A 16,449-nucleotide genomic window follows, 5' to 3' on the forward strand; every position below is an offset into this window, starting at 1 on the left:
ATAGAAAACATCATCTTTCTGTGACGTCATAAAAGAATTTTGGCAACTACCATTCTTTATATAAAGGGAAATCTTTTAACAATTGCCACTCATTCTTCATTGTGCACGATAACAAGTCAGCAACGCCAAACAAAGTTTTAGTGACATACTGATAGATATAGATCAATAAGTATCCCTTTTTGAGAAGCTGAATATCTTTTAGACGACCTTGTGTCACATCCTGTCATCATACTTATACAGTAAATAAGAATCTACAGGTAAGGATCTTTTTTCCTGCATTTAAAGTATATTTTATTTGACACAAACATGATTATCTGTCTACATTTCCTCTTGAGTTGATAAGCTATTGCGTCTAGGGGACAGGAAGAAGAGAGATTGATCAGTTGTAGCTGAATCGCTTAGTATCAATTCGCAGAAGAAAATACTACTTGGGGGTTTTTGCTGCTATAACACTATATAACGAATATCATATATAAACGGTTGTAGTTAGTTGAGTGTTTTTCGTGAAAGTTTGGCAAAAGGGGAGCATAGATTGGAGTTCAGACGAGCACTTACCATGAAAATAATAGTAGGGCAGAGACATGCTTGCAATATCACTTCTGTGTGAAAGAGACTGCAGGGAAAAGTTTGGAACTCTATCAAGACTGGATAGGGCATGCCGAGAAGCTCCTGCTCAGATGTAGTAAGAGTGCTCCATTTTGGGGCGTATCTGGCGTAGAGAATTGCATCTATCTTAGTTTTTATTTGTGTATAATCTTGGCCCTTTTTAGTTGCCATATTGTGTGTGTCTGTGTGTGTGTGTGTGTGTGTGTGTGTACGTGGTAGTCTTGTTTCTCTCCCTACCTCCTTGTGTACATCTCTAACACTGGCACTCACCAAGGTGTTGAGTACTATTCTATCTTGTTATTGTTTTTATTAATATTTATTATTATATATCAATTTCCGTGTCATTACTTTTGTATTTATCTTTCTTTAGTGATTTTTTAGTGTAATTCAAGCATAATTTTAGCTTGTGATGCATAAATTTCTTAACCTTTGAATGGATTAATTCTGTATGTTTTAATTCAAATACGAATAATTGTTTTGAGATACGATTTTTTAAAGATATGTTAGTGGTCATGGAATGAATTACATTCATATCTCAAGGGATTGTTGTAATGCAATTTTAACCAAATCTGCAGTTTTATGAGTTTTTTCTATTGTACCTATTTACTATGCCTCCCACGGGACAGAGTTAGACACCAGGGTCGTTTTTTAACGTGGAGAAAAGGTACAAAAATAAAAATTGTCTCAGTCGTGAAGGATTTCTCCTTCACCGAAAGAGAACAAGAAATGGAAGTGCAGCATCTGAAGAACAGATACTACACTTTGATCTTGGCCAAAAGGCAAAGCATGACCAAAAGGCCAAGTTTTTTCTATTGTAACCAAATCTGTATGGCAAACTGACTTATCTCCCTTGTTTTTAGTTCCCTATCAGTATTTCAATTAGAAAATGGTGGATGTGGAATAACAATTTTTTTTTTGGGGGGGGGATTTTTACTAATTTCGACATGACACGTAATTACATAATAGTGATTTTATTTAAAATGCATTTTTATATTTAATTATCTTGCACAAGCATTCAATTATTGGATAAAATATTGTATGTGTAAATATGATTAATAATAATTTGTAACAAAAAAATCACTTAATAATTTCTTTGAATGATAAAAAAATTAAATGAATTAAAATAAATTATTGAAATAAATTATACACTAAAATTCTTATGCGTATTTCTCGTATTTACGTGACTTACAGATATTATTTGTTTTATTTTTAGATTTTACTATTGCTTTTTTATTGAAAAAAAACATTTTATATTTTCAAATTAAAAAATGTAAAAAGAAAAAAATTAGTAAAAAAACTAAAGATGTTGACATCAAGATCCTATCGAAAGTTGATATTTTTATACATTATTTGTTTGTTTCTGCATAGAACTCACCAAAAATTGTGCTTCACAATCGTCTGATATGCATGAAGTCCTCCTCATTGGTTGCAGCGATTTGCTAATCTGCACGATTGCACGTTTTTACCACCGGCACCAAATGCTGCATGCTAATTGGATAAGGTTTAGTTTAGAACATAATTTTAAGGGTAGAATTGTCCAATTGAATTGTCTTGGAGTTTGTAGCCCATGAAGCTATTCATCATGTGTCAGAAAGATATTCCCCTCCCCTCTTCCAAAAATTTCTGACTCAAGATATGCATCCATATTAACAATAATAACTAATATTAACAATAATAACTAATATTAACACAATAGCATTTAGTACAAACGCTAGCAGAGGGAAAATCCAACATAATTTTTTAGTAGTGTTGGGATGATTAATCGGAATCAAGAATCAGAAAATTGGAATTTTTTGGGGTATCGGAATTGATATCCAGTTTGAAAAACTTTGTACCTATTTTCCGATTCCAAAAACGGTTCTTTTAATTTTTTATTTTATTTTGTTTAAACTAAAATTTATAGATCATTCCCACAAGTGAAATTTTATGTCTGAGAAAATATCTGCACATTTAACACGTGTTTTTATCGTGATCAGGATAAATAGCAACTCTATAGTTAAATATTTAGAGATTCATACAGAATCGGAATCGGTAATTGTATCGGAATCGTAACGGTATCAGAAAAAAGATATTGGAATGTCCCATCACTACCTTTCAGTAAGATTAAGTGATGCACACTGTATTTTTTGTGGCCTTTGATCCTATTTTTTATTATTGTTGCCAATTTCCCTCATCACTACAACCGAAAACATTGTACCCCCCCTCCAATTAAAAACACTGCTCTAAATATTGTTGATGAAGATAAATATGAAGGACAGAATTCTATGATATCAGCATTCTGAAGAAATGGTTTCTGTTGTCTGACTGTAACATTGGTACCTGTTTTTTCTTCAAATGCTCATGTTTTTCTCTTGTGTTCAGGCCGAAAATAAAGTTCTTGTGTTCAGGTCGAAGATAAAGTTCTTGTGTTCAGGTCGAAAATAAAGTTCTTGTGTTCAGGTCGAAAATAAAGTTCTTGTGTTCAGGTCGAAAATAAAGTTCTTGTGTTCAGGTCGAAAATAAAGTTCTTGTGTTCAGGTCGAAAATAAAGTTCTTGTGTTCAGGTCGAAAATAAAGTTATTGTGTTCAGGTCGAAAATAAAGTTCTTGTGTTCAGGTCGAAAATAAAGTTCTTGTGTTCAGGTCGAAAATAAAGTTCTTGTGTTCAGGTCGAAAATAAAGTTATTGTGTTCAGGTCGAAAATAAAGTTCTTGTGTTCAGGTCGAAAACACTGCCCCCCCCCTCCAATTAAAAACACTGCTCTAAATATTGTTGATGAAGATAAATATGAAGGACTGTTTAGCAGAATTCTATGATATCAGCATTCTGAAGAAATAAAGTTCACGTACCTTAAAAAATAGATGACTGAATATATTAAGAAGTTTGTTTTAATAATTTTTTAAATAGAAAAAGTGGGGTTTTAATATCAATTTTAGAGCGATGAAACATCAACTTTGTATATATAGATTTTGCTTTTCTTTATTAATAATGTCGTTTCTTTCTCCTTATTTTTCAGTTTTTAGGGATCAAGAGCCAACATGCCTCATTCTTATTGGTTAAGACCTCGAACACAAAGAATTGTTTATTCAGGTAATCTTTGCAAAGAGTTGATTCCTGTTAACAAGTAACAAATAAACATTATATGAAAACAATAGTTTTTTTTAATAAGTTTTTCTTAAATATAATAAACACTACTACTACTACTACTACTACTACTACTACTACTACTACTAATAATAATAATAATAATAATAATAATAATAATAATAAAAATAAAAATAATAATAATAATAAAAATAATAATAAAAATTTTCAGTAATTTGAGTTGATTAAATAAAAATAAAAGTTAACATAAAAAATGGAAGTTTATTAGAGGATAAACGTTAAAGCAAAATGAAAACAAAATGGCGTGTTAATTTCATTCGATTCACCATAATGGTGACACATTTCAAGCATGTTTTTCTCAAGTTACACGCGTAATGCTAAATAGATTTTAACTCAAAATGATTTCTTATTTATTAATATTCAATAAAAACAACATGAAACAATTTTAATGTCAAAACAAAATTTCTTTCTGCTCTGGACACAATTTTTAATGCTTACACAAAAGTGATATTATTCATTTGAAAACTTAAATTCTTAAATTAGTTTGGTTTATCAGCAAACACGCCATTATGTTGTTTGAAATTTAGGACAAAATGGGGAAGGGTTAACGTGTATATCCTTATAAAATTAATTTTGAACTGAAATGTTTATATTTTTCAATTTCTTCAGAAACCAGAAATTATAGAAATGTAAGGAGAATCTCCTCATCGAAAGAAATATTCATTGCTCATAGGATGGCGTCTGCTGCAGCTAAATTAGAATCAACTGGTGAATATCTAATGGATAGATTTGACATAATTGGTAAGTGGCTGAAAAAGTCAGCAATTTATATTGCATTTCTATTTAGACATTAACAAAATAATCGAGATTTAGGGTCATGGAATAAAAACTGTTGGCAATTAAAAATACGAAACATCCTTATATGTATCCAAAAAATATTTAAACAAAATTTAAACTTTTTTTCTCATGCAGTTGTTTTATAAAATGACAAAAAAAAATTTAATATTCAATTTGATTTATTAAAACACCACATAAGTTTTGATAAAATTGATTTTTAGCTGAAATGTTTATATTTTTAAAATTTCTTCAGAAAACAGACGTTACAGAAATGTGAGGTCAACCTCTATATCCAACGAAGGCTTTATGGCAGGTGCAAAACGTTTCTGTGCAAACATAACTTTAATGTAAGTATAAACGCTAAACAGGTTTTGTTAAATTAAATGTTTAAAAATCGACGTAACATTTTTCCCGTTTCTTTATTTCCTTTCTAAACTCTAAAGATAAATACTTTCTTTGGTTCGAAACAGATAATACACAGTTTGAATTTTAACATTTTCATGAAAACTTATTGTGTGTGTGCTAGAAACAAGTGTACAGTGTGTTAAAACTTAAAACGTACACAAATTTTTGGTTAAGATTCATCTATATATTAATACGATTGCGTGTGTGTTATTTTCTTTGTCATGCTTACAACTTTTTTCTTGGGAATAACTGTCGTTTAAGTGTTATAACTTTCCACTATTTGTAATAAATAATTTTGCGAAGAATTCTTCACAAGTTATAGTTTGGTTGCGTTTATAGTTGAAAGAACACAAGTCTCTCTCTCTCTCGCTCTCTCTCTCTCTCTCTCTCTCTCTCTCTCACACACACACACACACACACACACACACACACATATATATATATTAATATATATATATATATATATATATATATATATATATATATATATATATATATATATATATATATGTCTAATCATGTCTCTCATCTTGTTGACAGTGTTACTTCTGGTCGACTTACCCGTCGTCTACCCATGTTTATTTTGCTGCTGCTCAGTGGATTGTGGATCATTTGTAAGTATTGTTTTTTTTTTTATTACAAGTTTTGACATCTATCGAGTCATTATAAAAGTTATACTTGGAGCAAAGATGAACATAGTGAGAATAATCTGACTAACCTAATTGTAAATTAAAAAACAAGAATCACAATTTAGCAAATCTGTTGAAATATTTATCAATTTGGATGATTACCGTATTTTTCGTTTTGTACTTTTGAGTTGCAGGAATTTTTCATCATAAAAAACTATCATTTTTGACATTATATTGAATTGTGAGATGCACTTTTAGATCTTAGTAGCAAATGAAAATGTTGCATAAGAGGTTATAGGTGAACTACCTCCAGTTATAGATTAATTACCTCAAGTTATTGGTTAATTACCTCCAGTTATTGGTTAACTAACTCCAGTTATGGGTGGATTACCTCTAGTTATGAGTGGATAACCTCCAGTTATAGATGAATTTTTTCCAGTTATAGGTGAACTACCTCTAGTTATAGGTTAACTAACTCCGGTTATTGGTGAATCACCTCCAGTTATTGGTGAATTACCTCAAGTTTTGGGTGAATTACCTCCAGTTTTGGGTGAACTGCTACCTTTAGTATAATTTCCCTTTTATGAAGAAGAGGATTATGTATATGTTTTTATCCATCTTGTTATTTTTTCTCTCTTTTGCAGCTGGTCTAGTGAATATGTCGCAATATCCAGGAAAATCTGAGGTAAGAACATCCAATTCTCTTTATTCGACCCCTCCCCCAACACTCGCTTTGCTCTTCCCCCTTTTTCTCCATTTTTTAATTTCTTTCTATTTTCTTAGTAAAAACTCAAACTCATCGATTCATATTTTTAATTTTTTTCAGTCTTTGAATACAAATTTAGGAAAATCATTAAACAGGTAAGTTTGATTTTTCACATTTTTTAAAGTTTTTTATGATGTACCTTCTCTCTGCATATTAAGTAAGTTTAATACTGATGCGTTTATTTTACTTGTGCATAAATAAATTGAAATTTGGTTTCAAGATGACATCATGAGATCGGTGCTCGTAGTTTAGCCACTGAGTTCAATTTTTTATTCAAAAATAAAACTATGTGATCAATTTATATATTTTATATTTTATATTTTACTTGTGCATAAATAAATTGAAATTTACTTCTCGAAATCGTTTGAATTATTTGGAGTTATGAGTGGATGAACCAAAATAAATTGTTTCTGGATTTCCCAATAGTTTTTTTTAAATCAATTGTAACATTTTCCAAGAATAAAAATTCTAAGATAAATACTAAATTTTTTAATGCAAGTACATTACAAATGAGTGGATGAACGAAAATAAATTGTTTCTTCATTTCCCAACTATATTTCCTTTCCAAAAAATTATGTTATCAATTGTAACATTTTGCAAGAATAAAAATTCCACTTCTTTTACAACGATTAACTTCAACTTGAATAATTTTTCTTTTGCAGCCAAAGTTCAATAAGTTTTGAGAACAAATATGAAATGACAATCAAAAAATCTCTTCAAAATTCTCTTCGTTCTGATTTTCTTGCTGGATTCAATCACATTCGTTCTGATGTCAAAGAAGACATTCATGCAAGTCTGCCAAAGGTAAATTTAATCGGAATTCGATTTAGTTTCATTTTTGGTCATTTTTGATGTTGTAATGGTAAGAATCTGCAAAAAGAAAAAGTTGTTATAAACTGATTTTAAAAGTCGTATATCGCGGTTGAGATGGGGGGGGGCTGATATTATTTTCTGTTGCATTTTTTTGCAATTCCTGTGAATTTGAAATTTGTAAAATTGGATTTGCAACCAATTACTCTATTTAAATTCTGCAAGATAATTTAGGATGTAAGGATTAAAAAAATTTTAATACGTATAATTTATTCACACACACACACACACACACACACATATATATATATATATTTTGTTATCCACATATATATTTGTATTCAATGGACATTATACATTAGTTTAATATTTTGGGTTCACTAAAACACTGGAAACTCAACCTACAGGATTAAAGATACCAAATGTGACTGATAATATGTGACAATAAAAGACACACTATCATTAATACAGAAATACAAATAGCCAAACTTTGTCCTATTTAATTTCACTTGATAAAAAAATGTAATTTTTTAATTTTCCAGTTTGTACGATCCTTGATAGAGGAAGCTCTGTTATTAAAAGAAAAGGAAACCAAAGACGTAAGTAATATGACTCCCAGGCAACACCGGCTAGGGACAATTAGTACATATATGCTCTTTTATATATTTTTAGTATACAATATTTTACAAATAATAAATGACCTGAACAAGAACAAATAATTTCCAGCAATTATATGTAAAACCAAAAATTCAATTAAATAACTTTAAAGAAAGATTGTATTTCTTCATTTCTCCCTTTCCTCACAGTTTTGCTAGACTAGTATATATAACGAATGAACATACACTACACTAACCCCTCCCCCTCGGTAAAACATGAAACTTCATTATGCGTACAACTTTCACAATGTTCATTTTTAATTTTCCAGTTTCTACGATCTTTGATAGACGAAGCTCTGATGAAGTTGAATGCTGATAAAACTGCAATGGCAGATTTTGCTTTGGAATCTGGAGGTGCGTTTTTGATTTTCCCTGTTTTTATCTCCATAGATAATTATGAACCGGTCATTAAGTTGTGTGATAAAATAATTCAAGTATAGCTAAAGAAAATACCATAAATACAATAATTATAGCCAATAAACTAATTCTTGACTAAACAAATTTAAAATCAAAGCATTGACATTCTCCAATGCTCACAAATTTATCTTTCCAAGTGTTAATTTCTATTTCAAATAATAATCCACTTTAAGCTGACATTTTATTATGGGTTGCATTCATTTAAAGAAGCTTTTTTCATGTATTTTTGAAAAAATCCTTTTCTTTATTATTTCAGGTGGCAGTGTGATCCTTAATCGTTGTTCGGAGACTTTCACGAAGTATTCTCTCTACATCAGTATCTTTGGTATTCCTCTCGTTTATAAATCCAATTCTCCCAGGACTGTAATTACGGTAAAATAACTATTTTTATGAAAACTTCATTTTTCTTTAATGCATTAAAAATCGAAGTAGTTGTCTATTTAATCAGATATCCCAGAATTATATATCAGATCTTATGGATAGATTTGCTGTTAATCAAATTTTATTTATGACGTCAGATTATCAATGTTAGATCCCAGGACTGTAATTCAGGTAAAATAATTATTTTTATGAAAACTTAATTTTTATTTATTGTATTATATAAAGATGTGATCTATGACCTTTAAGTACATCTTTAGAAAATTGGGAACATAAAGATTTCCATGTTTGAAAAGATTCACACAAACGATAGAGGTTACATTGATCAAAATATTCGCAATAAGAAAAACAGCTTGTGTTTGTGTGTTTATTTTATTTTTTCTTTATTTCTTGATTTAGCCTGATGTCAATGTCGGTGAATGTTGGTCCTTCGAAGGCAGTACTGGAAAGTTTGTGATTCGGTTATCACATAAAATTAAAATTACTGCCTTCAGCATGGAACATATTCCTAAATCCATCTCTCCCTCTGGACACATCGAGAGTTCACCGAGGGATTTTTCAGTTTATGTAAGTGCATCTGTTTTATTGTTTTTCTAATATTTAAAATTTCCTTATGGATGGAGTTTCATTTTGAAAATATCGACATAGGTAAAAATGTAATCTTTTGAGAACTTAATAATACATATCTAGGCTTGCTTGAAATTATCTGCTTTTCTACCCACAAACAAGAAAATAAAATATGAAAATGTTATGCGCTTCTCTGCTTCATGTTTAGCTTAAAAGTGTGTGAATTTGTTTTTAAAGAACTCATTATGATGCTTAAACCAAATAAATAAAACGTGAAATTTTTAAAAACACATCATAAACAAAATTAAATGAAAAAACTAAAATATAACTAATAGGACGAATTTAAAACATATTGTAGTTAATTGCTTTTAACTTTTTAAGCTAAAATAATTAATAAAAAAATATTTTGCTTTTGTGTTATGAATTATTTATAATATAACTTCCACATTTTTTTAAATTAAAAAAAAATCGATGATAAAAAAATTACAGTCTCCTTCCAACATTATTTTTTTTAATTATAAAATAAAATAATCAATTTAAAACCGGAAAGTGACAGCTACATTTTTTGTTGTTTAAAAATTTAACATTTTGTGTGACACCGGACGTCGGACAAGTAAATTAATAATTGAATAAACTAATACATAAAGAGGTGTGGCTATATAAGAAAATACAGTTTTAAATTAAAATCCTACAGGATGAATATAGGATGTTTTAAAAGTCTGTTCAACAGATGCTTCGATTTTCATGATTTTTTTTTTTAAATATCTATAAAAGCGATAAACTTACTTTTGAAATAAAACTAATATATTTTATTAGGATTTCAAATTGATTGAAACTAATTCCTATTCTTAATTGTAAAATTTCATACCAAAGTGAATATTTTATAAATTATTAAATATTCACTCCGTAACAAATTTATGTTAAGTGTTTAAAAATAAAATGAAAGTTACTTTATAACATTATTTTGTCATTAAAATCAGAAAAAATATTTCATTTTAAATCTTTAGAAAAAATATTTCAATATTTATGCAAAAATTAAAATGTATGAATAAGTTTCTTACAAGCAAGTATTTACTGAATCTCTTTGATTTTCAAACTTGGTCCATCTTTTTCCATCTCTCCTTATAGAGTTTATCCGGTCTAGATGATCACGAAGGTATCTATTTAGGCAGCTATACATACAAAGATGATGGGAGACCTATTCAGCAGTTTATTACACAGGTAATGTTTCTGTGTTTTCTTGGTTTTTAACCAATTTTCACTAAAGATTTTCTTTTCATTTCAATATTGTTCGCATGTGAAATGCTAAATCAGTTTTCATTATTTTATTTCAGATGAATAATGAAAACCCAACCCAATATGTTGAAGTTCGGATTTCCAGCAACTACGGCAATTCAGAATATACTTGTCTTTATCGTTTCCGTGTACATGGAGTTCCTTACACTCCTTAAAAATCTTTTGTACGTCCTTAGTTGTTTTTTTTTAATCAGATCATGACTGTGTCTGTAAACTGTCCTTTATGTAAATTTGTTCTGGCCCTGTCTTAAGAATAAATGGATTTTGAATGTTCATTTTACCATCAAACAACTTTTTTGTACCCAATTATGGGTAGATTGTAAATACTTTTCATTGGTCAAATGGTTTATTCTCTGTAGATTCCAATTCGTTTATTTTCTGTTTCAATTTTGTTGAATCTATAGAAAAAAAGTTTCTGTTTTGCATCCATTGATCAATTTGTAAATACGTTCTGATTATTTTAGAAATTCTGAAATGTAAATATTCTTCATCTTCATGTATTTTTTCATAAATGATCAAATAAACTGTTCTACTCTTAATAAAAAGTTGTTGTTTTTCTTTTTAGTCTCGTAATATTTTTTTTAATATTTTAAATCTGAAATCATGTTCAAATAAAGATTTTATTTTAATAAGTTGTTGTTTTTGTTTTTTGTTTTTTATGAAATTTAAATTTGAAAACAAAAATATTGAATAATTGAAAAAATATTTTATAAACCTTCATATTAAAAATATTAAAATATAACTTTTGTATCTTCTATTTTTTTGTGCAAACGTTTATAAGATCGACTTGCAAAGTAAAAAATGAAAACGAAAAATATTTACAAATTTCTTTTGAAACTCGGATAATTTTTGTCTTCAATTCATTTCCATCGCAAACTGATTTCTCTCACTTTTCTCATTGCTTCCAACGTAATAGATGTACTGAGACTAAAGCCTCTTTCAGGACTGTCAGTAACCACTGAAAAAAAGTAATAAAAAACGCGAGAGAGGTGTATGCTCAGTCTGTCAAGTTCAAAGTAGCTGAGCAGCGGCTTGGTTCTCACCAGTTTTGGCAAATAGAAAACAGGGTCCTTAACAGAAGCGTGTGCTCTATCCCAACTATCATCAATGGACCTGAGGTAATCTCGTCAGCATCAGACAAATCCAAACTCTTTGCGAAAAACTTTGCAGCTGATTCTACACTTTTTAACCAAGGCCGCCAACCAATATTTCCTCCTGTACCAGAAAACATTCTATGTGACATACAAATATCTGTGCATGATGTTGCCAAGCTAATCAAAAACCTTGATTCCAATAAAGCAACTGGCCCTGAGGGTATTCCAATTGTAGCGCTCAAAAAACTTCAACCAGATTTAACGCCCATATTTACAAAACTGTTTAAACATTAGCGAATCTCTTGACAGAGGCAACCCTTCTAGGGCAATTGCTCTTGACATATTAAAGGCCTTTGATAGAGTATAGCATAAAGGTTTACTTCACAAGATCTCCAGCTCCGGTATAGTTGGAAATATCTTCTCAATCATTAAATCATTTCTCTCAGATAGGTTCATGAGAGTAGTGGTTGATTGGCAGAAATAAGAAGCTCATAGTATTATGCTGGAGTCCGTCTTCCTGATCTCCATTAATGATCTTCCAAATCGCATCCTTACATCATTCGTAGACATTTATGCTGATGACACTACCATATATGGTAGCACATCTAAGACCAAGTTCTTACTGATTCTCTATCTTCTGATCTTGAGCAAGTAGTACAATGGAGAAAGAGGTTGCTGGTTACTTTTAACACATCTAAAACCAAGCTTTTATCTTTACATCATCAATGCTTTGATCCCCTTGGAATCAATTGAAATGAATGTTTCTCGTCTTTGAGAGGCTTCGTGATTTGATAAGCTTCTGGGATTGACCTTTACTCCTTATCTGAAATGGAACACATGCATCAAATTTGTTGCCATCAAATCTGTTGCCAAGGCTGCTGGAAAAATGGTGGGATCTTTCAATAAATCCAGTAGATATCTCACTGCTGATGAAATTCTCTATCTATATAAGAGCCAGGTATGTCCAAGGATGGAGTACTGTTGCCACATCTGGGCAGGAGCTGCTAGAAAGGATTTATCCTGCGTTCATAGGGTTCAAAATAGACTTTGTAGCCTTGTAGGGATGCCTTTTTCTTTTCCTTGCGTCCCTGCTAGCTTATATAAATATTTTTGCAGTTTTAGCAAAAGATCTACGATAATATCAGAGCATCTTCATTTACGTCCGACATCTACATAATGCTAACAATTTATTACGTATGAATGAGGCTTCTATGTAATTTCCACAGGTCCTGCTAGTTGAATATTAATAGAATAAAATTTATCATGCTTTAGATTCAGGGTAAACTCTAAATAATTGTTTCAAACTATGTTCAAACAATTTTTATTAATCGTATTATTTGGATTCATCGGACTACTGATTTTATCTTGAGTGTGATTTTCACAACGTTTCAGTTGATGTAACCTCCAATTTTCTTCACGTGCATCTTGTCAAATTTGCGAATATCTCTGTCGAACTGAAGAATTTGGACAGAATTTCAAATGAAACACTTTATTTACTTTATAGAGGAAGTAGGCTTTTGTTTCGTCAATCATGACTGTATAGAGGTCCTAAGTAATTCACAAATGTATTTTTCGGTGACCCACACTGAGGATTGAACCTTCATCCTTAAGAAGAATATCACTTTTATAATTGATTTTCCAGAAGGACCCATGGTGCAGTGGTTAGAGTACTTGGAGAAATCAATTGTGCAAGTGATATTCTCTTGAAGGTTGAAGGTTCAAGTCTTAGTGTGGGCGACTGAAAAATACAATTGTGAATTACTTAGGACATCTATCCAATCATGGCTGACGGAACAAGAGCTTGCTACACCTGTGAAGTAAATAAAGAATTCCGTTCAACGTTCCGTCCACATTTCCGAGTTCAAAGAAACATTCCCAAGGTCGCCAAAATACATGTTAAGCAGGTCGGAGGTTACAGCAACGAAACTTGGCACAGTTATTAGTCTTTCTCTACATAGGAACCACCCACAGTTATGCATTTCTCCCATCGTTTGATGCAGCTCTGGAGACCGTTTTTGTAGAACACCCCAGGTTGGTCCTCCAACCACGATATGACTTCAGAAATCAAGGCTGCATCATCTGGGAAACGCTTTCCTTTCAAAAACAACTTCATGGCTGGGAAGAGATGAAAGTCAGAGGGTGCAAGGTCAGGAGAGTATGGAGGATGGGGTAGAGTTGCATAACCACACGCCCGTGCTTCTGATCCGGCGACATGCGATTTGTGTACTGGAGCGTTGTCCTGCAGGAGGAGGGTAGCTTTGCTGATCTTGCCCCGCCTCTTGATTTTGATAGCTTCCCTTAATTTCTTTAAAAGTGAAGCATAATAGGCTCTTACAATTGTGGCACCCTTTGCCAGGAAATCGGTCATCACTACTCTGTTCTGGTCCGAGAAGACTGTGAGCATGACCTTGCCAGCGGAGGGATGCACTGTTACCTTCTTTGGAGGTGGTGAGTCTAATTGATTCCACTGCATTGATTGGGCTTTGGTCTCTGAATCATAGTGATGGACCCAGGTTTCATCCTGTGTAATCAGTCTTTTGAAAAACATTGACTCATCTTCTTGGCACATCTCCAAATCCATCCTCGAGCACTCAACGTGTTCTCACTTCTGGAAAGGTGTAAGCAACCTGGGAATCCATCTGGCAGACATCTTATGCATATGCAAATGGTCATGAATGATAGTTTCCACAGACCATGTACTAATCTTGACATCTTGTGTTATTTGGCGAATAGTAATGCACCGATCTTCCAAAATGGCAGTCTCAACTTGATAGACAGATGCCTCATCAATGGCAGATGGGGGGGGGGCAACCAGTTCTGGGAGCTGTTTTCACAGATTTCCGGCCATGTTTGAAGTCACGATGCTAGCGTTTACAAGGTCATATGATGGGGCATTATCACCATAAGTTTCTTTCATTTCATCAAAAGTCTCCTGTGGTGTGCGTCCTTTCAAATGCAAAAACCGGATGACTGCTCGACATTCAACATGCTCCATTTCACACCTGACTCAGTTCAAACACCTGCAAAACAGAAACAACAATTAGTTCAGAGCTGTAACTTGCCCCATAACCTTCAAGTGTTTAGACCCAGAATTGGCGGAGGAGTTTGGTAGAGTCTAAAAATAATAACTCTTTCAACTTTGACTTCTTGGCAGCCATATTTTCGGCCAAAACAGATTAAAAATCTTACCCTATGTCTGAGTACACTTCATATAAAATTTCAAATGTTTAGACTAAAAATTGGCTGAGTAATTTGGTAGAGACCGCAGAGGTCAATTCTTTTCTAATTTGACCCCAATTTTGACCCCTTAACATTTATTGTTTTGAGCTCAAATTGAATTAAAAAGTTAGATCCATGTCCAAGTAACCTACATCTAAAATTTCAAGTGTTTAGACTCAAAATTGGTCGAGGAGTTTGGTAGAGTTTTCAAAGGTGAAATAATTAAACATTCAAAATTTCTGGCCGAAAACCGATTAAAAAGGTTTTCCCAAATCTCAATACTCCTTATGTAAATTCTTGAATCTTGTGCAAGACTACCTTGAATTCAGTTCCCCTCTTCCTTACTGAAGAAGTAAAAATGTCTTTCTTTGCTCGAACTGGTTCACCTTGCACATTCATTATTAGTATTACTAGAGTCTTCAAAGGTCAACTTTTTCCACTTTGACCTCTTGGCCACCAGATTTTCGCCCCAAAACTGATTTAAATGCTTGCCGCAAGTCTGAATACCCTTTTGTAAAATTTCAAATGTTTAAACCAAAAATTGAGTGAGAGGTCAAATTTTTTAAAATTTTGACCCCTTAACATTTATTGTTTTGGGGCAAAAATCGAATTATAAATTTTGATCCATGTCCAAGGAACCTACATTTAAAATTTCAAGTGTTTAGACTCAAAATTGGCAAAGAAGTTTGGTAGAGATTACCAATGTCAAATCCTTAATTTTTTACCTTTGACAGCCAAATTTTTGGCTGAAAACACATTAAAAAGATCTTCCCAAATCTCAATACTCTTTTTTCTCGAGTCTGTAGACCGAAAATTGACAGAGTTATTTGGTAGGGAAATGTACAAACACACACACATTTTCACTTTCATATATTGATTATTAGGAGTCCAGCCCGGTTTTGCTCGGGCCCTATGTACTGTTCAAAACTTTTCCCACATGTTCATACACTTTCTGTAAGGTTTCAAATTTTTAGACCAAAATTTGTCTAAGTAATTTTGTAGAGACTACAGAGGTAATTTTTTTTTAAAAATTGATCCCAATTTTGACTCCTTAAGATTTATTGTTTTAGTCTCAAATCGAAATATAAAGTTTTACCCATGTCCAATTACCAACATCTAAAATTTTATGTCTTTTGACTCAAATTTGGTGGAGGAATTTGGTCGAATCTGCAAAGGTCAACTCTTTCAACTTTGACCTTTTAGCAGCCACATTTTCGCCTCAAAACTGATTAAAATACTTGCCACAGATCTGAATACTCGTTATGTAGAAATTTCAAATTTTTAGACTCACAATTGGCTGAATAGTTTTCTAGACATCGCAAAGATCAAACCTTTGAACTTTGACCCCTTGACAGCTCAAATTTTTGACCCAAACCGATTAAAAACCGTGCTCTATCTCTGAATACCCTTTGTGTAAACTTTTAAATGTTAAGACCTCTTAAATTTGACCTCTTGACAGCCAAATTTCTAGACGCAAACGGATTAAAAAGATCTTCCCACATCTCAATACTCCTTATGTTAAATCTCGAGTCACTAGGCCGAAAATTGACAGAGTTATTTGGTAGAGAAATGTACACAGACAGACACACATATTTTCACTTTTATAGATATATAGATTACTTATACTCACTAGTAATTCTTGTTATATTGGAGTGATTATACTTGTCTTTAAAAAATCCGACCTTA

General features: G+C 31.7%; 1 protein-coding gene and 1 long non-coding RNA gene across 2 annotated transcripts; both read left to right on the plus strand.

The window, feature by feature from the left end:
• Window positions 1-100: 100 nt before the first annotated feature.
• LOC145252388 (uncharacterized) lies at window positions 101-4,473 on the plus strand. Its single transcript, XR_013863588.1, has 3 exons — window positions 101-257; window positions 3,601-3,674; window positions 4,359-4,473. It is a non-coding gene; the product is annotated as an uncharacterized LOC145252388 (long non-coding RNA).
• Window positions 4,474-4,799: 326 nt separating this feature from the next.
• On the plus strand, window positions 4,800-9,184 carry LOC145252862 (SUN domain-containing protein 5-like). Its single transcript, XM_080112873.1, has 9 exons — window positions 4,800-4,873; window positions 5,472-5,545; window positions 6,205-6,245; window positions 6,387-6,421; window positions 6,989-7,130; window positions 7,679-7,735; window positions 8,062-8,146; window positions 8,466-8,581; window positions 8,987-9,184. Exons 1-9 carry the CDS (start codon window positions 4,833-4,835, stop codon window positions 9,182-9,184), a joined length of 789 nt encoding a protein of 262 aa, XP_079968999.1. The 5' UTR covers window positions 4,800-4,832.
• The last annotated feature ends 7,265 nt before the right edge of the window (window positions 9,185-16,449 follow it).

This window comes from Euprymna scolopes, chromosome 29, assembly GCF_053919585.1.
Source record: "Euprymna scolopes isolate OS-2025 chromosome 29, ASM5391958v1, whole genome shotgun sequence".
Lineage (NCBI taxonomy): Eukaryota > Metazoa > Mollusca > Cephalopoda > Sepiida > Sepiolidae > Euprymna > Euprymna scolopes.

Excerpts from the sequence above, each read along its gene's own strand:
- LOC145252862 (XM_080112873.1), top strand. The coding sequence starts at position 4,833 with ATGGCAGGTGCAAAACGTTTCTGTGCAAACATAACTTTAAT. Across the intron at positions 6,422-6,988 it reads TTAGGAAAATCATTAAACAG|CCAAAGTTCAATAAGTTTTG; the intron begins GTAAGTTTGATT and ends TTTCTTTTGCAG. Across the intron at positions 7,736-8,061 it reads AAGAAAAGGAAACCAAAGAC|TTTCTACGATCTTTGATAGA; the intron begins GTAAGTAATATG and ends TTAATTTTCCAG.